The sequence below is a fragment of the Wallemia ichthyophaga genome (assembly GCF_000400465.1).
Source record: "Wallemia ichthyophaga EXF-994 unplaced genomic scaffold scaffold24, whole genome shotgun sequence".
NCBI classification, from domain to species: Eukaryota; Fungi; Basidiomycota; class Wallemiomycetes; order Wallemiales; family Wallemiaceae; genus Wallemia; species Wallemia ichthyophaga.
The window spans coordinates 12043-30454 of NW_008806297.1; the positions used below are offsets into that span (position 1 = coordinate 12043).

Here is an 18412-nt window from a genome sequence, read left to right on the forward strand (position 1 = left end):
GTATCCATCGTCATCAAAAGCAAAATGTTTTCAAAACTTGCGCTTAGAAATTTCAAAAGCTCAGCTCGCACACTAGCATCACGCAGCTCTGCGCCGCTCTCTCAGCGCACATTCGCAACGAACAGCAAGCTCCTCTCGGCGAACAGGGTATCGCACAACCCAACTTCCGACAACCCACAGCACGCGGCAGAGAATGCCAAGCAGGAGGCCAGCAAAGTAGCCCACGATGTGAGCGACTACATTTCAGGTGGTCAAGCGGCGCAATTGGGCAGTGAGCCGCACATGCACCCAACTATTGGAAAGGAATTCGAGACAATGACGCGAGGTCTGTACGTGAATATCCCACGCCCAGCCATCTTGTGGGGAGCCTTAGGTGTGTGATGCTCTATGACGTCATGGCGTTAAAGACTTAAAAAAGACGTATTTCTAACAAGAATCATTTAGGCGGTGTACCATACCTCGGTACAACAATCTCGCATGTTTATCTCAGCTCGCAGCTCTACAGCGCTAATATGGGCGTACCGGATATCGACATGGCCAGCGTGAGTCACCTGCTGTCGACTGTGGAGAACATCCAGATAGGGTATGGTGCAGCTATGCTGTCGTTCCTCGGCGCTATTCACTGGGGTATGGAGTTTGCAGAATTTGGCGGCAGACAGGGCAACCAGAGATACTTGATCGGTGTCGCACCTTTCGTCATCGCCGCTATGTCGACTGTGCCAGGCTGGCAGTTGGGCATGATCACCCAGTGGACTGGATTCGCTTACCAATGGGGCATGGACACTAAGTTGACGCAGAGGGGATGGACTCCGCACTGGTTCGCTGCGTACAGATTCTGGCTCACAGTCGCTGTTGGCTCACTCATCTTGCTCTCACTAGCAAGCTCAAACTACTTTACTCCAAGAGTTGGCTCGAACCTTGAAGAGAGAAGATTGCTGCAATCTCAAAAGACTGGCAAGCTTGCAGGATATACCAAGTCAGAATCAGGCTCAGAGATTGACGAGGACCCAACCGGCAACGTCTTTGGTGTGATCAAGAAGAAGGAATCTGGAGACAGCGAGGGTGAAGAAGAGGAGTAAATTGCTAATAAAGATTAAAATTTTGTAATGAGAAACGCCATATGAACAATTGTCATGTAACTCTAATGTTTTGCCAGATTATCTAATGCTTTGCCGGTTTAGCTCTGCCTAAAGTTAGCCATGTCAGTAAATCACGGTAACAACAGACTCACCCATCTACGAACATGTTCCTCGTCGCCGACGGCAACTGTACGACCATACCATCCATGCTCTTAGCGACGTGTACCTGGCATCCCAACCGGGAGCTTGAGTAAGGTTAGAATAGAACTGAACAAGGCATTTGAAACACACGTATCAGTCAATCCAAAAGCCAAATCGAGCATATCATTCTCATCGTCCGATGGTTCTTCGAGCTGGTCGAATACTTGAGGCTGTAGTATAACGTGACACGTTGAGCAAGCACAGCTGGCTTCACATGCGCCTGAGTTTGTCGTTGGATTAGACAGGGCCAAAAGTACACCAAGTACGCGGTACACACCTTCCAAATCCACATCCCATTCGTGTGCCAAATGCAAAAGATCGTCGCCTTCATGTGTTTCTATAGTTTTTATTGGATTCTTCTTTGAATCGACGAAATGAACTTTGATGCTGGGTCCATGTGAGACGGTGGCTGGGGAGTACAACGAGTAGAACGCACCCTTCCCCTTTTTTAGGCCTGACGATATCACCGTGGTATTTGGCTGTGTAGTGTCAGGAATACGCTCGATCTGATTGGCCTGTGATTGGCCTGTGGACTCAGACTGACTCAACGAAGTGGTAAATGGCCGCTGTACTCGAGGCAGTGGCAATAGACTCCTGCTTCTCGCTGTCAATCCAATTCCTCTCAGTCCTACTCTTAAATTTATGCTTTTCCTTATCATGATGATGGTGTGTGAGGAAGAAGACCATTTCGACGTGACGTAAGTAAATGCAATATTTGATTAAAATACAGTTTCTCTATATTTATGTGTTTGTGCTTATGTTTTATCTTCATATTTGTATGCCTATGTTTATGATGCAGTGCGCTAGGTACGCTGCTGATTACGCTTTGTCGGTGTCCACCACTGCGGTTCCCAATTCAATCTGCTATACTCGACCTCCTCATCTCCGAGCTCCGTTCCAAAATCGAAAACATTGATGAAAGTCTGTCCCGACATTTTATTCGACGCTGCAACGAGATAGCGATCAGATATTGCCACCTGCCAAATATGCATTAGGTTGCTCAGTATATCCTTCTTAAGTTTACCATCGCGCGCGTTCCACATCTTGAGCATCCCATCGCTACCAGAGATAATTTTCTGCTCGTCGTGGGCCATGCAGCTGATAGCGCTGTCGTGTCCATCGAGCACATGCTCACATTCGCCACTACGCAGATTCCATATCTTCAGATTCGAGTCAGCGCCGGCAGAGATGAGACTATTTGAGTTGAGACCGAGCAGCCCAACGAGACTAGAGTGACCTGAGGTACTATCAGAGACCTACAACTACTCGTTTAATACGCAGACACCCACCATCAAGCGATTGCAGCTGCTCGCCTTTGTCCGTCGACCACACCTTCACCGAGCCATCATAGCTTCCAGAGGCGCACCTATTGCGCGGAGCGTCGAGGACGACTTTGTAAACTGGGTGTGCAAGTGTGAGCATCAGTTTGAATCTACGAAATACCCCACTTACCCATGTCATTGTGTCCTCGCAGCACGTGCTGCACATTACCCGTTACAGTATCCCAAATCCTCACAGCTTGGTCAATGTTAGCTAGTCTCACTCAAAGCCATGTGCACCCACTAAAATCATAGCTGCCAGAGACAAGTGTCCGTCCGTCGCCAGCCACACTGCGCACGGCATTGGTGTGCCCCGAGAGCAACTTGAGCGGCCAAGGATTATCGCGCGCCCTTACGTCCCCATCATTGATCGTCCACGGCTCGTCTCTCGTTGGCGAGGGTAATCTCCAGATGCGTATTGTGAAATCTCGTGAACCACTAACGATAATAGGATAAGGCGGCTCATACTCCCTCGTAGATACGTTCCATTTGGGCATTATAATAGCCAGGCATCGAACAGTTGAGAAATGCCCCCAGAGGACATGCGTACATCGACCCGAGGGTATATCCCACACTCTAACGGTGCGGTCCGTAGCGCCGCTAACGAGAGTGTCACCGACATACTGTAATGCCCACACACCGCCAGTATGACCTCTCAATCTTTTTCTCAAACGACCAGTTTTAGTGCAGCTTATATCGATGCTTTTGTCGTCACCATCGGACGCTGTAACTATTTTGTCCGAATCGAACTGCAGACAAGTGACGACATTCTGGCCATGTCGTTCAAACTCTATTGAAGAACGCGGCTCGTTCTCAAACCAATTATTTCGAACGGCGTGTCTCTTTTTGAGGATATGCTTATATGGATGGCTTTTCCAAATGCTGGGTGATTTAGCCGGCGGTGTACTAGATTCGGAGCTGGCGACGGGAGGCGGAGTGAGAGGGGTACGCGAGGCGTGTGAGGGGTAAGTGGGTTGTGAACTGTGAGTGACTTGCGTTTTATGTATGCTATCCTGCTCCGCTTCTTCCAGACTGGCGCAGTGAGTGGTGCGATTGGCATGCTGATACGCTTCCTGGCGTTGAGCAACAAGGTGGTCCTCATCGCCGAACCACAAGTCGGATCGAATGCCAGCGCTCTTCCAAGCAGCACGGTCTTGATCGATAAGCCTGCGCCATGTCTTGGACACAGTCGCCGCACGGCCCAAATCGTCAATATCGAGCTGGTTGAGAATGAGCGAGGAAATTTCGAGCGGCAGATCAGCCACAAAATCTTTCTGTAGCGCTGGACTGATAAATTCGTGTACATTCCTTATCGCGGTTATGTCAGAAAGACGTAAGAGGTTGAGAAGTATATGCGACTGGGTGGCAGTGGATAGGGATGGGTATACGTTGAGTAGGTGGGGGAAAGAGAGAAGTACAGGGAGTGTGTTATTGTGAGTGTGGCTGCTAGTGTGACTGTGACTGTGATGCGCACCGCTGTCATCCCACTCAGAACTCCGTTCAAAGCGTGGTGGACTGGCCAGTGGACTGGGGAGGGGTGATCTGACGCTGCCGCTACTGCCAACAACACCAACGCCTTCATCGCGTAACTTCTTTTTCGGCGGACTGTCCATCGATCGCTGCCTGTGGACATCGTAGCTCTGGTAGCTCGCCGTATGGCCATTTGGGAGACTGAAATTGAAGCTGGCGACGCTCTCTGGTAGCTGGCTTGTACACAGCGGATACTGCTTCCGATTAAGCTGAAGGGGCTCAGAGCGAAGACTGTTGACAGGAATCTCAGGATAATCTATTATAGTCTTCTTTGTCGTAGTCACTATCTCCGTCTGGACCGTTGGCTCTAAATTTATGAAATGCTTTTCTGACATGACCGTTTGTCACTTAGACACACGGCTGTAAATCTAAATAGCATCCGGATAATTAATTTTCACTACCGCATCCGTAATCATCCGGTAAGCGTACCAGCAATTACTCTCTCACACATATACCAATTCCGGCGATTCCCTTTGATTAGCACGTATCGTCACAATGTCTTACGTCATTTTCACGTAAAAGTATTTGTATTCTTCATTAAAATGCTTTATTATATTTCTTTTGGCTTAATGCCTTGGTGGATATTCACTGTATGCAGGTGCAGGGGATTCATTCACTACTGTTAAGTGCGTACGCGAGTCAGTTGCCGAATTGACCGACGCCTCACTCAATTCTGACTCAAAGCTATCCATCCGCTGTGGCATTGGTCTGTCAAAGGCGTTTATTGGTCTGCTGAATGTATTCACCGTTGGCGTCGCTTCGTCTTCTTCATCGTTCAAGTTCACAGGCGAATAAACCCCTTGATTATTCCTCATGCTATCCAGTAGCGGTCTTTCATAACTTTCATCTACCTTGTGCAGCGATCCAGTCGAAATGCCAAAGTCATTATTATGTGCTTGCTCAGCCAATGTGTCCTTAGATTCTAAAATTGAAGGCATTCCACCTTTATTAAATGCTAAAGTCGGTCCTGTCGACTGATAGTAACTATACATACTCCCAGGTGTACCCGCACCCGTTCTATCAATGTTGTTTCCAGCAACTGCCGAATTAAGTGATCTGAAATCCCAATCCATCTCTCCGCGATCTCTAATCGGCAGCTCCTCCAGCTGTTCCTCTGTAACAGCCTCGAATTTAAGTCCATCCGATACGATCTCCTCCTTGAAGTTGTTCGATTTGTGCGTGAACTCTGGTAGCACTTGTTCAAGAAGATGAACATGTTTATCGTGAACTTGTATAGTAAACAGATCAGCATGAAGGGCTGCATGACCAAATCGTTTCGCAAGTCTCCCTCTATTCACGTCCGCGTTCTGGTTGTGCACTTTGCTCGTCGCCGCCTCTACACTGCCTGGTAAGTAGTAATAGAACTGCTTTGAGAACTTCCTGTTGAGCATGTACTTGAATACGATAACGGCAATAATTGGTGGGATCGCCGCTGCCCACTTTCCATAACCCCAACCCATCTTGAGGCCAAGCGATAGAAGAACAATGAGTTGCATCGCTATTAGCGAGAAGAGCATTCTGTTCATAATGACATTCCATATTCTTCCGCCTGTTTCAACCCCCGTCACGAAAACGTACATTAGTTGATATTTTTGAACAAATGCGCTAATCAGGAATATAATAAACGCAGCTGCAGCGACAAGAGGTGCAATTGGAGCATAAATCATTGCAACACTAGCCATGAAAAGCATTGAGGCGTAGTAAACTGCATATTCGAATGGAGGTGGACTAGTCCATTCCTAAGTTTACAGTGAGCATGTTTTCCTTTCAAAACCCAAAAAAAAAAAAGACTTACTTTGATATCTCTCGGTGTTCTACCAAACACATGCGTACGGATAAAGATAAAGATGAGATTGGTGAGTTGAGCGAGATCGAAGAATACCAAAAAACCTCTCATTGGGAACCACTTGAGCCAGAATGACGCCTGACTGACATAGGCGCTCTCTATATCTGAAGGAAGTGACTTTAAAGTCGCCGTTATCTCCGAAAGGCTGTTCTGGTCGTGCGCATGTGACACAATACTGCTGATAAGACGGAATGCAACACCGATCAGAGTGAAGATGAACAATTGAGAGATGATCAAGAAAGCAAATAAGCGTGCTATAACAGCTCTGTCTAATCTAGATTCTGTTGCTGCACCCTTATACTGCGTCAACTTTCTAATAATGATTGGTAAGTAGTATGCGAAAATACCGGCCACTATAGGCGGTAAAATACCAGCCATAACTGAGAACGTCCATGGTGACTTACTCTGCCAATCTCTCAAGCCCTCAAAGTAAACAGCTGTTGCAGATATGTTTGCGAGGAAGGATATGAAAACGAGTGGGATAGTGTTGAGGAAGCAAACGAAAGCCAAAAAGAGCCATCCCCACATCTTGGTAATCCCTGATGGAGGGTTGGTAAGATTGCTCCATATAATATCTCTTGGATTAGGTGCGAGTTCAATGTTTGTGCCGTTTGGGTGTTTGTTTCTGCACTTCTGAGCGACAACGTGTGCAGCTGGAATGGAGACCAGCGAAGCAAAGCCAAAGTTTTCAGCTTTTTTGAATTCGTGGTTATCTCTTGTAGCTTCAATTTGAGTTTCGTAACGCTTTATTTTATCAGTGTAGTACGTGATAGCATCAACCTGTTTTCCACCGAAACAAAGAAAACCACCAACTCTATGAAGAGGACGTGGTCTGTTCGCAATGGTGCCTTTCTTAAAGTATGTAGTGAGAGTCTGCTCGAGTTTCTTGACGGCATTGTTGTGTTTTTCTATAAATGTAGGTAATTTCCCAACCCTTCTTGAAACATGCGTAGAGCTGAATTCATACGGAACTTCAATCGAGCGTTTATTTTTCCTGGAGTTGAGAGCATTAGGGTCACTCTTGAGAATAGAGAGGAGACCGCGATCAGACATGAGTTTCTTCGGTAGATTTTGAATGAGGAGGGTTCTGGCATAGAGGCTTGTTTGGTACTCTTCAGATCTAAACCACTCCTTACGCAAAGTAACCATTTCGCGTGTATGTACCCAGATTCTCCAGAGAACGACAGCAACAATAAAGTAAGCAGCAGCGCAGTGAGCCCAGAGTACACGACCACTAACTGCGATGATAGTGGTAGCGTCTAGCCAAGTTCTATCAGCTTCATCGATGTATTTATAATTGTAGACGGTATTGATAGGGATCAGCGCGCCGCAACAGATAACAACGATACAGCCGAATACTTCGCAGAGCAAGCGCAGGAATCTAATAAAGGTGACTGCATCGAGACCAATCTTGTCAACCAATTGAGATTCCTTCATGGAGAACATGGGCTTCACCCAGCTAAACAAGCTGTCATTGAGTTTTGGGAGGTGTTTGACAGCGTCGAGAGACTGTTTAGCTTTGGGGGCATAAACAACCTTGTTGCGCGGTCGGAGAAGGGAGAATAGGAGTACGACGATGAGGGACACCGAGGTCATAACGGCGAACTGCAACCACACGGCAGAAGCGTCAACGTGCTTTGAGTTGTTGTATGTTCTGAGAGCATCCTCTGAGATGTCTGCGAAGTCGACCATAAGTGGGGGTTAAGCGTGAGGTGTCTGTGCTGTGATTGATTACAAGGGGACAATGGCCGTCTAGCGGTATAAATAGGCGGACGTGAATAATTTGATTTGGTGGTTAGTTTCAAGTCGCTCAAATCTAGCTGCGTGTATTTGTCTTAAATCATGGCCCAGTCCAGTCCTGAATTCTCGACTTAGACTTGTAACTGAATGTGACTCCAACGAAAGCGTCTGTGACAAGTTGATCATTAAAGAGGTAATACATCTGCTCTTTACAGTCCTCCTTGTACGAGATTATTCCTATCGCCGAATACCAGCAGTAACACCAAGAGCTCTAAACTTACGGGAGAATCAATTGCAATTACTGTCAGTAAAGAAAGCGTTTAGACACGCATATATCTTAGCATGGGAGTGATTAGTATTATATCAAATCAGTCTCCCGGAACTTTGGACAGCACAGGCTGAGCTATCCACTAGAACGCATAACATGGCAATGGCTAGCAATAACCATCCGATTTGGCTACTCTAGGCCGTTACTTAATCATAGCATCGCATTTTTCGCGAGTCTAATTGGGCTCTTGGCATAAGACTGCATTGCAGCAACGGCACACACAGTCGCTTCAAGTGAATTAAAGGTGCAAAATATAAATATAATCAACAATTATACTAAAAAGAACATTTCAGTACAAAATCAGTGCTCTCACAGCTCACACTGCATTGTGACTTTATGTATTACATTTTACAAAGGAGCTCCTTGGTCAGGCAGTCTCTCTATAGCGTATCGATGATTTACAATGTACATGAGCGGGATTCCCTTTGTGCTGGTGTGAGTGGAATAATTCACCTAAGCTCCTTACTCACAGGAACCTTTCTGACCCTCCTTCTAAGCTCTCTATCGCAAGTTGCGACGATATAACACTTGTGCGCTTGTATACGCTGTATTATACAGTCATCTGCGTATGTACCCTTGTGAGAGCAAGGAATACGCAAGAAACGTGGATCTTTCGCGACTCTGTGAGGTTGTGGGAGATGAGTGATAGCTCTATATAGCTACACAACAACGCTCACCTCAAAGCCATTCTATACTTTGTACCAAGTTTTTCCAACTCCGCGATAACGCAGTCAGAGACACAAGGGATGCCTGTTGAAGGAGTAAGAGGAGTGTTATGTATACACGCCTAGCAACTCACACTTTGCAAATAAGCAATCCATCATTCCCTGCACCAAATCGAGCTTATTCTGTAAGCTGAAGTTTATAACTGGTGAGGGGAGTAGTGAGTGGTGATCCACGGCATGAGAATGATTCCAGCCCACAATTTGTATCAATCAGTACGTGATAAGGCGGGGCTAGAGCTTCATTGTGACTAAAGAAGAGGGAATGTGAAAGCTGCGGACTGGGAAAGCGCAAGAAAGGCAAATAAGAATGATACTGTGTGTAGTGCTACCTACTCACGTATGCTTCACTTGCTTCTCCTCTCTCTCCTTCCTCTCCTTATCTTTCTTCTCCTGATTATGCTTGAGGCGTGGATCGCTGGGATTTATCATACGCTTAACTTGAGCGAAGTTCCTCGTCTTCTTTGCTTTACCCTGGAAATTGTGAGCGCGTGGCTGCGTCTATGAGCCTCACCCACCATCACCGTCGTTTGATAACAAGTTTTCTGTTTCTTCCGCCTACAATCAACAGCTCAGATACGCAAATAAAATGGAAAGACCTCTTCAGCCACCAACGCTATTCAAGCCCATTTCCTCAGTCCCCGTCACAGACGAGCAGGCTCAAATATTACTCAACGCCTTCCTCGACAACTACAAAGATCCTACGCCTACGAAAGCAGCTCTCGAGAGACTGAGAGCTGGTATGCTTGGTGAGGATGTTGAATACGACCAGTATGAGCAGGACGAGGTGCACGAGGACTATGACGCCGGGGGAATGGCCCAGTAATATCTACTCAATGTGTACGTGCCACATTACCCACTTTCCACCCCCATAACACCCATGCACAGCTATTCCAATGTATTTTTATGTAAATGTATTCCCCATATACACAGCTAGACTTGTCCTTGATTTGACTCAAATCGGCTCAAATTTTCACATCACTTTGAACGAAATAATTTGGATTTTAAGGTAAGTTTTGAAGCAGGGAATGGCGTAGTCTATCATGTCAGAATTCAGCCAGAAACTTAAAGCCCAGCTACTGCTATCCTTCACTGCGCTAAATTTAACGAAAGCTATCGTCTTCGCAACGCAATATATGGCCGACATGAGGTAGATGGGATGGGGCAAAAAGCAAAAGCACTCTAACACAGCCACTTAAGCCTCAAATTCTTTTACGGATGGGTCCCCTTGAACATCGTAAATCATCTCAAGTTGTCTCTGACTCCCAAATCAGCACTCGGGGTCTCACCAGAGCTATTTGGCTACTAAAGTGATTGAATTATGTTTTTAAAGGTTTGCTTTTTAGTTTTTTAGTCTTCTAATCACTGTTTAATTGACCCATTGAGTGGTGGAAAATTCTCACCAATTCAAACGAAGGAATGATTTGAGCGTTCGCTTATAAAGAAAATGCTTATGATAGAGGTGAAGGATATTAGCAAACATGTTGAAAAAATTCCTTCACTGCTTTCCTCCGAAATTCAGAGGCACGTTGGTAATAGTCTTTTTTATCAGCATATTTATAGCTAAAACGTGTATCTTGGATTACCTTATAAAGACGCTGTAAATTTAAGTGGTTTAGCTACTCGGAAATTGCTAACATATCCACCTACAGCATATATTTCATTACCGGTGAACACACGCTGGGTTTAACAGATTATGTCAGAATATTACTGTTTAAATCCAAATCAGAAATGGGTATCACTCCAGAGCAGCTCAGCTATCAAGATATCTAATATAGCTGCTTCTATTAATGTTGTTTTCACTTTTGTAGCAAAATACATACGTAACTCGTTGAGCAATTAATACAGCGGCTGAAGCTGATGATCTGTTTAGTTTTGCGGTGCTATAAATTTATCTCAATATATTTTATTCAATTCAGTACTAACCTTACAACTTATATCTATATTTGAGATAGTTGAGAATTTTCACCATTTCAACCGAAGGAATGAGCGCGATTTGAAGTAATTGCACAAATTGAAAACACAATAACATTCCACAAAGTACAAATTACACAGCACACATCAAACGACAACCCAATTACTAGCAGAGATGCAAACATTGACAGAAGTACCGGTGAAACCTTAAAGACTGATTATTAGATTGGAATATTCTTCGTGGCTTATAACGGTATCACTAAGATATGAATGGAAGTACCCGCGATATATACACACACACATCTAACACATTCTTCATGGACTATTTCAAAGCCACACCACCAGCAGATGCATGCAGCACCCGAAGAATAACTATTTTAATAAATGAGCAGTGAATGAATTTTTTGTAATAAAAATACAATTTATATTGTTTGTTTAGTTAAGGTTTGTCGCTACTTCTAATTAGTTTATCTACTCCTTCTTCTCCTCACCCTCTGGCTTCTGCTCGCCCTCGTTGGCCTGTCTGTTCTTGTAGACCTGTTCGAAGAGCTTAAGGGAAGCTTGTTGGGTCTCGTCGATTTGGTTCTTGATGTCTTCCGAAGAAGTTTCCTCACCGCTTTGTGCCTTTGTGCCAATTTCTCTGAGCTTGCCGACAGATTCTCTGACCTTGTTTGCCTCCTCTTCATTAATTTGAGAGGCGAATTCACTGAGTGCTTTCTCAGTGTCGGTGGCAATTGACTCGGCTCTGTTAGCCATCTCGATGACGTTTCTACGCTCCTTGTCGGCTTCAGCGAATTTCTCACTCTCTTCAACCATAGAGCTGATCTCCTTCTCGGAGAGACCAGATGATGATGAGATGGTCATAGATTGATCCTTGTTTGTAGCTCTGTCCTTGGCGTTGACGTGAACAATACCATCAGCATCAATGTCGAAAGTGATCTCAATCTGTGGGACACCCTTTGGTGCTGGAGGGATACCGACCAATTGGAAGTTGCCCAACATTTTGTTGTCTCTGACCAACTCTCTTTCACCCTGGTAGATCTTGACTTCGATGGCGCCTTGACCGTCAGCAGCGGTAGAGAAGACTTGAGACTTCTTGGTTGGGATGGTGGTGTTACGAGTAATGAGTCTGGTGAACACACCACCAAGAGTCTCGATACCAAGGGAAAGTGGGGTAACATCCAAAAGCAAGATATCAGTTACGTTACCAGCTAAGACACCACCCTGGATAGAAGCACCCATAGCAACAGCCTCATCTGGGTTGACACCCTTAGATGGGTCGCGACCGAAGGTACCCTTAACGGTTTCGTTGACCTTTGGCATTCTAGTCATACCACCGACCAAGATGACGTCGTTAATTTCTGATGACTTGACGCCTGCATCAGCGAGGGCCTTCTTGCATGGAGAGATGGTGCGCTCGACAAGTGGACCGACAATCTTCTCGAATTGAGAGCGGTTCATTTTGAGGTTAAGGTGCTTTGGACCAGAGGCGTCAGCAGTGATGTAAGGCAAGCTGACTTCGGTTTGTGAAGCGGAGGAAAGCTCAATCTTGGCCTTCTCGGCAGCCTCTCTGACACGCTGAACAGCCAATCTGTCCTTGGTGAGATCAACACCATCAGACTTCTTGAATTCACCAATGATGTGGTTGACGAGGGCGATATCAAAATCTTCACCACCAAGGTGAGTGTCACCGTTGGTGGACTTGACCTCAAAGACACCCTTTTGCATCTCGAGGATGGAGATATCGAAGGTACCACCACCTAAATCGTAGACAGCGATGACACCAGACTCTTCTTTCTCTAAACCGTAAGCGAGAGCAGCGGCGGTTGGCTCGTTAATGACACGCATGACCTCGAGACCAGCGATAGTACCGGCGTCCTTGGTGGCTTGACGTTGTGAGTCGTTGAAGTAGGCAGGAACGGTAATGACGGCGTGTTTAACTGGCTTGCCGAGGTAGTTGGCAGCGGTCTCCTTCATCTTCTCAACGACGAAAGCACCAATTTGGGAAGGCGAGAACTTCTGGCCACGGGCTTCAACCCAGGCGTCGCCGTTGGAGTGAGGAACGATCTTGTAAGGAACTTGGTCCAAATCGTTCTGAATTTCTTTGTCTGAGAATTTTCTACCGATCAGACGCTTAGTAGCGAAAAGCGTGTTCTCTGGGTTGACGACAGCCTGGCGCTTGGCAGGGACACCGACGAGTCTCTCGCCGTCCTTGGAGAAGGCAACGACGGAAGGCGTGGTGCGGCCACCCTCGGCGTTCTCGAGAACACGTGGGGTTTGTCCCTCCATGATACTGACACACGAGTTGGTTGTACCCAAGTCGATACCAGCCACTGGGCCAGTTGCGCGACCGTTGGATTGCAATCTGGTGGCGAGTTTCTGAGGCGGGTGAGTGGTGCGACAACCATGTGCAAATACACTCACAGGCGTGGCTACTGCCCTTGGGAATCTGCCAAATGTGCTTGAGCGGAGTGTGCGTGAGAGCATCGTTGTTTGAATGCAAGGAGTGCGAGTATCTCAGGCTCAGGTGAGAAGACGGCAACGGTAAAATTCAATTTGAAATTTATTTGACGGCGTGAGGGCGTGCAGGCGCCTGGATTGTATTCTCTATATTCATTATACCTATACCCACTCCCGCCACATTCTCGCAAACCTTCGTGAAGTTTCTGCGTCTGAATCAAGTTAAAATCTTCCAAAGGTGCATCAAGGGCATAAAAAGGCATTAATCATTTCATTACAAAACACACGCTCTCACAAAGACTGCACCATCCTCTCGTCTGCGCTGCTTGTCCCGATTACGACGCTCGTCAGTCCCTCCTCCGGTCTTCTCCACTGGCGTTTCTCGCTGTGCCACGTGCTGAGGTCGTACAGGCTGAGCGTGAACTCTGCGCTCTTAGTCTGGCCTGGTTCCAGCACTACCTTGTTGAAGTCACGCAGCACTAGCGGTGGCTCGCCGCTCTCGCGCGGGAATTGCAAGTAAAGCTGGACAATTTCACCTCCTAGCACATCCCCTGTGTTGGTCACATCCACTGTCACCTTGTATGCTGGCTCGTGGAGCCATTCTTGCACAGACGCGCCTAGCATGTCTGCGTCGTAATCCGCGTGCTCCTCCAGATCCTGGTCCTGCACGCCCTCAATCGACAGCCCAGACAGCTCGAAAGTCGTGTAGCTGAGTCCATGGCCGAATGGGAAACGCGGCTCAATGTTCTCCTGCTGGAAATGGCGATAGTCGACAAAGATTGACTCAGTGTAGTTGATCTGCGGGATCGGCGATGTGTCGTGGTAGACGACTTCAGTCTGGTGTTTTGAAGCGTGTTAGTTATCCGGGCGATTATACACGCGCGCACTCCGACTCACCCCGTAATCTTCGCGCTGCTTAGCCATCGTGAAGGGCAGCTTACCGGATGGGTTGAAGTAACCGAAGAGTACGTCCGTGATAGAGTTGCCGCTCTCCTGGCCCGGGAAACCAGCCCACAACACAGCCGTCACGTTCGGATGCTCGATCCACGCCTCGACGTCGAGCTGTCCTGGGGCATGTATGACCACGATAGTGTTTGCATTCTTCTCGGCCACACTCTTCACCACCTCGTCGCCGTTATTCCACGCAGTCAGATTGTTCCTGTCGCCCTGGTTGCCCTGCACTGTGAGATACCCCTCACCACTATCCGAATTGACGAAGACGAGTGCGGCGTCTTTACCGCTGACAACGCCCTCGAATACCTCATTGTTCACGTCCCAGTTGTTGAGCCAGTTGTCGACGCCGAACCCGTCCTGCGCGCCGCGCTCCTCGAGTGCCGCGAGCGGGTCGACGAGGTAGGGTAGTTTGACAGCGCCGCTTCCCCACCCCATAGCGAGGGTGCCGTCGACGCAAGCCTGGTCGACGCAGCCATTAGGTCCTTTAGCAGCAGGGCCAGCGTCATCGCCCACAACCGCGATCGCACCGAGGCTGTCGCCGTTGAGGGGGAGAGCGCCGTCGTTCTTCAAGAGCACCGTAGAAGCGGAACCAATCTCCTTAATAAGATCAGCGTGGTCGTGCGTCACGTCCTTCACAGGTCCATTTTCTCTACCTTTGCCGAAGAAATCAAAGTTGACTGGCGGGTACTCTCCCTCGTCTTGACCGAGCATAAACCACCCGGCCACAATACGCGTGGCCATATCGTCCACTCTCTCTTCAGGCACGGTGCCGTTCGCGACGGCCTCTGTGAGGTTCGCACCGAAGTAGCTCCAGCCGGAGTAGAAGGTAGAGTCACCGGGCATGCTCATGTCGAGTCCACCGAGTGCCGACGGTGTACCCGAGTACTGTGCCTGCCAATCCGACTGCACATACCCCTGGAATGCCAGCTCACGCTTAAGGAGTCCGTTAAGAAGGTAGCTGTTCTCGCACGCGTAAGACTGCAGTACGTGGTTATACGAGCACATAACCGACGCAACGCCCGCCTGTACAGCGCGGAGATATGGGTGAAGGTAGAGTTCATGCGCGGCGCGTTCATCCAAATTGGAGGAGGATGTGGTACGATAATGTTCTTGGTTGTTGGCCAAGTAGTGCTTAGCTGTGGCTTGTACACCGGCGCTCTGAAGCCCCGATACAGTCTTGGCACCCATCTCGCCTATGACATAGGGATCGGCACCGAAACCCTCCCAGTTGCGTCCGCCTGTTGGTGCGCGCGCGAGATCGATGGACGGGGAGAGGGCGACGTGCACCCCCTTCTCTTTAAACTCCACTCCCATAGCGTGTCCGCGAGCGCGTGCGAGGTTCTTGTCGAATGTGGCTGCCACATTGATGCCGGCAGGGAAAGCACTGGCACCGTCCACCTCTCGCACACCAAGCGGGCCATCCTGGAGACATATTCCGGGGAACACGTCGCGGATTGGTGCTATATTGCCTACACATGGCCCATTACTCCACCCCACTCCCGTTGTTAGGTTGACGCGCTCTTCGATGCTCAGCGAATACACCAGGTCGCGCGCTTTGCCGGTGGCGGATGCCCAGTCACCTACACCAGGAGTTTGGGGTGTGGGGAAAACGTCGGGGTGTGTGGGGAGATGCTCACTGTCTCCATTGAATGCTACCGGTTTCACCGTTGGTGGCTCCTCTCCTATGTCGGCAGGTGCATCGTTGTTAGCGGTAGGTGCATTTGGATTGGTTGCAGGTGCATCTGCACTTGTGTCTTGAGCTATAACACTCGCTAAAGCTGCTGCGAGTACTGCTAATCTTACTTTCATCGTATTCGTCAGCGCTAGTGATTGGTCAAAGCTGGAGGTGCTGGATAACAATGCTTTTATTCACTCCGTTCACATGCTCGTATTCATGCGCTTGCATATTCATCTTCATATTCACGCTTGGTTTTAGTGCGGAATGCGCTCGGGCACGTGAACATCTCCATCGGTTCGAACGTCTTGAGTGAATGCATGTAATAGTACATGTGGTGTAATGAGTGGGTATATCGTTATGCCATTTTGGAATGCCATAAAGTGGGTCGCGTGCTGTGAATAGTGAGACATGAAAAACTTCACCTCTACCACTGGGCCCGGAAATCAGCATCAGGATCGCCATCGGCATCTTCGTCATCATCTGAGCTGAGAACAACGGCTTTGGGCTTACGTGAGCGTTTGTTGGGGAAGGAGAAGGAGGAGTCAGGGATGGAGGGGCGTTTAAGTGGGTAGGGGTCTGGACGTGATTTGTTGGAGGGTGGAGAGGGAGAGCCTATTGTTTCAACGAATAGAGACGGGTCTATGGGGTGTTCTGGGTGTTCTGGGTGCTCTGAGTCAAAGAAAAGGCCACTGTTGAGATGTTTGTGAAGAGTGGCTGTAGATTCAGGGTGAGGATGTGAGGAGAGGGTGTAGTGGACATCGCTTAAAGAGAGACTGCGTGATTGAGAGTTATCGAGGGAGTCCTGGAGGATGTTTTTGAGGTAGAGAGCGAGAGAGGACTGGAGGTAGGGGATGCACTCGGGGTCCACACCGGAGAGGGAGTGGCTGGCAGACACGGCATTGAGCCTCGAGGCCAAGTTATCGGGCGATGGAAGCAACTTGGTCTCTGAGGATAGGGAAAAGTTGGAGTAGAGAGGGAGCGAGGGGAGAGCTTCAGCATGGTCACCGCCGCTGCCAACGAGCTTCTTAATGCGCTGTCTCTCTGGACCCGACAAAGAGCGTACAGCCTCAGATTCGAAGCCCAGGTGGAGCTGTGGCGGGGGAATATGATGGATAGGCTGCTTATTAAGGGAAGCATTATGAAGAATAGAGAGAATGAGATTGTTGTGTGAGTGTTCTGTGGCTGTTAGTGTATTTTCCAGCGCCTAAACTACACGTACTCAATGTCTCTGGCCAATTTTCACAAAACGAATGAAGCTGGTAGAGGTTGATGGCGCCTTGCAGGTATTGGTTGAATAGGCCCAAATACTCCTTATTACCAAGGAGGAGATTTAAATTTTTATCAGAATCCAATTTGTCCATCGATTAGCTGTTGTCTCTTCAAGGAAGAACGTAAAATATTTAAATGTCAAATCCATCAGATAATCCTGTGAATAACGCGTTTATATCTGGGTGTATCTATTAACATGCTTATCTAGATATTCGAACACCGTAGAGCTCACCTCTACGTCGGGAATCTATCTCCACGTGTCACCGAGTATATGCTCACTGAGGTGCGTCGACTTGCCCCGTTATTCCCCTCTAACACCCTCCCAGATCTTCGCTGTCGCTGGTCACGTGCAATCCGTGAAAATTATCCCCGACAGGAACTTCAGCCACGGTGGTTTGAACTACGGCTTCGTCGAGTACACAGACATGCGCGCTGCTGAAACCGCCCTTCAAACTTTAAACGGCAGAAAAATATTTGATACTGGTGCGTATTACCCTCCACACCCTCGCTCCACTCACTCGCCGTAGAAATACGCGTAAACTGGGCTTATCAGGGCAACAACAAGCAGGAAGACACCACCAACCACTTCCACGTATTTGTCGGTGACCTCTCCCCAGAAGTCAACGACGAGATTCTCTCCAAGGCTTTCTCCGGCTTCAAATCCATCTCAGACGCCAGAGTCATGTGGGACATGAATACCGGCAAGTCCCGCGGCTACGGCTTCCTCTCGTTTAGAGACAAGCCCGATGCCGAGTCTGCCATTTCCACTATGAACGGCGAGTGGCTCGGCAGCAGAGCCATCAGGGTCAACTGGGCCAATCAGAAGACCCAGACTGGCTCCCACCGCCTCAACGACCTCATGCCCACAATGAATGCCTTCAACGGCCCTCTCTCGTACGAGGCCGTCTTTCAGCAGACCCCTGCTTACAACACCACGGTGTATATCGGCAACCTCACCCCATACACCACCCAGGCTGATCTAGTTCCTATCTTCCAAGCATTCGGTTATATAATCGAGGTGCGTATGCAAGCTGACCGCGGCTTTGCTTTCGTCAAGATGGACTCCCACGAGAATGCCTCGATGGCGATTGTTCAGCTCCAAGGCACACTCATTCAAGGTCGTCCTATCAAGTGTTCCTGGGGCAGGGACAGAACGGCGAATGCAAACAATATGATGCAGCAGCAGAATGCACAGGCAGCAGCAGCAGCAGCCGCGGCAGCACAAGCAGCAGGTAGTGGTGGAGTAGATCCAACGCAGTTCAACGGCGCATATGGACAATTACCGATGTACAACCTGCCTCAGGTGCAGCCATACGGTGCTGCGCAGTTCGGCTACCCTCCTCAAGCTAACCCTGCTGCTGCTGCTGCTGCT

The 18412-nt window shown here is 48.3% G+C and overlaps 8 protein-coding genes across 8 annotated transcripts; 2 read left to right on the forward strand and 6 right to left on the reverse strand.

Annotated features, from left to right (window-relative positions):
- Positions 1-24: 24 nt before the first annotated feature.
- Positions 25-1079, forward strand: J056_002676 (uncharacterized protein; the record flags this gene model as incomplete). Its single annotated transcript, XM_009271941.1, has 2 exons — positions 25-373; positions 445-1079. 2 exons carry the CDS (start codon positions 25-27, stop codon positions 1077-1079), a joined length of 984 nt encoding a protein of 327 aa, XP_009270216.1.
- An 82-nt stretch (positions 1080-1161) lies between these two features.
- J056_002677 (Cell division control protein 4) lies at positions 1162-4464 on the reverse strand (the record flags this gene model as incomplete). Its single annotated transcript, XM_009271942.1, has 9 exons — positions 1162-1183; positions 1232-1324; positions 1371-1500; positions 1558-1667; positions 1717-1759; positions 2092-2517; positions 2570-2680; positions 2733-2798; positions 2844-4464. 9 exons carry the CDS (start codon positions 4462-4464, stop codon positions 1162-1164), a joined length of 2622 nt encoding a protein of 873 aa, XP_009270217.1.
- Positions 4465-4695: 231 nt separating this feature from the next.
- J056_002678 (uncharacterized protein) lies at positions 4696-7667 on the reverse strand (the record flags this gene model as incomplete). Its single annotated transcript, XM_009271943.1, has 2 exons — positions 4696-5868; positions 5925-7667. 2 exons carry the CDS (start codon positions 7665-7667, stop codon positions 4696-4698), a joined length of 2916 nt encoding a protein of 971 aa, XP_009270218.1.
- Positions 7668-8391: 724 nt separating this feature from the next.
- On the reverse strand, positions 8392-9197 carry J056_002679 (rRNA-processing protein FCF1-like protein; the record flags this gene model as incomplete). Its single annotated transcript, XM_009271944.1, has 6 exons — positions 8392-8466; positions 8514-8664; positions 8721-8793; positions 8843-8911; positions 8967-9046; positions 9106-9197. The coding sequence occupies 6 exons, from the start codon at positions 9195-9197 to the stop codon at positions 8392-8394; spliced, it is 540 nt and encodes a 179-aa protein (XP_009270219.1).
- Positions 9198-9354: 157 nt separating this feature from the next.
- Positions 9355-10079, forward strand: J056_002680 (uncharacterized protein; the record flags this gene model as incomplete). Its single annotated transcript, XM_009271945.1, has 2 exons — positions 9355-9552; positions 9966-10079. The coding sequence occupies 2 exons, from the start codon at positions 9355-9357 to the stop codon at positions 10077-10079; spliced, it is 312 nt and encodes a 103-aa protein (XP_009270220.1).
- A 1071-nt stretch (positions 10080-11150) lies between these two features.
- Positions 11151-13166, reverse strand: J056_002681 (Heat shock 70 kDa protein; the record flags this gene model as incomplete). The annotated part of the gene is made up of 2 exons (XM_009271946.1): positions 11151-13058; positions 13104-13166. The coding sequence occupies 2 exons, from the start codon at positions 13164-13166 to the stop codon at positions 11151-11153; spliced, it is 1971 nt and encodes a 656-aa protein (XP_009270221.1).
- Positions 13167-13430: 264 nt separating this feature from the next.
- Positions 13431-15902, reverse strand: J056_002682 (putative beta-glucosidase L; the record flags this gene model as incomplete). The annotated part of the gene is made up of 2 exons (XM_009271947.1): positions 13431-13976; positions 14037-15902. 2 exons carry the CDS (start codon positions 15900-15902, stop codon positions 13431-13433), a joined length of 2412 nt encoding a protein of 803 aa, XP_009270222.1.
- A 293-nt stretch (positions 15903-16195) lies between these two features.
- On the reverse strand, positions 16196-17132 carry J056_002683 (uncharacterized protein; the record flags this gene model as incomplete). Its single annotated transcript, XM_009271948.1, has 2 exons — positions 16196-16947; positions 16991-17132. 2 exons carry the CDS (start codon positions 17130-17132, stop codon positions 16196-16198), a joined length of 894 nt encoding a protein of 297 aa, XP_009270223.1.
- Positions 17133-18412: the final 1280 nt, after the last annotated feature.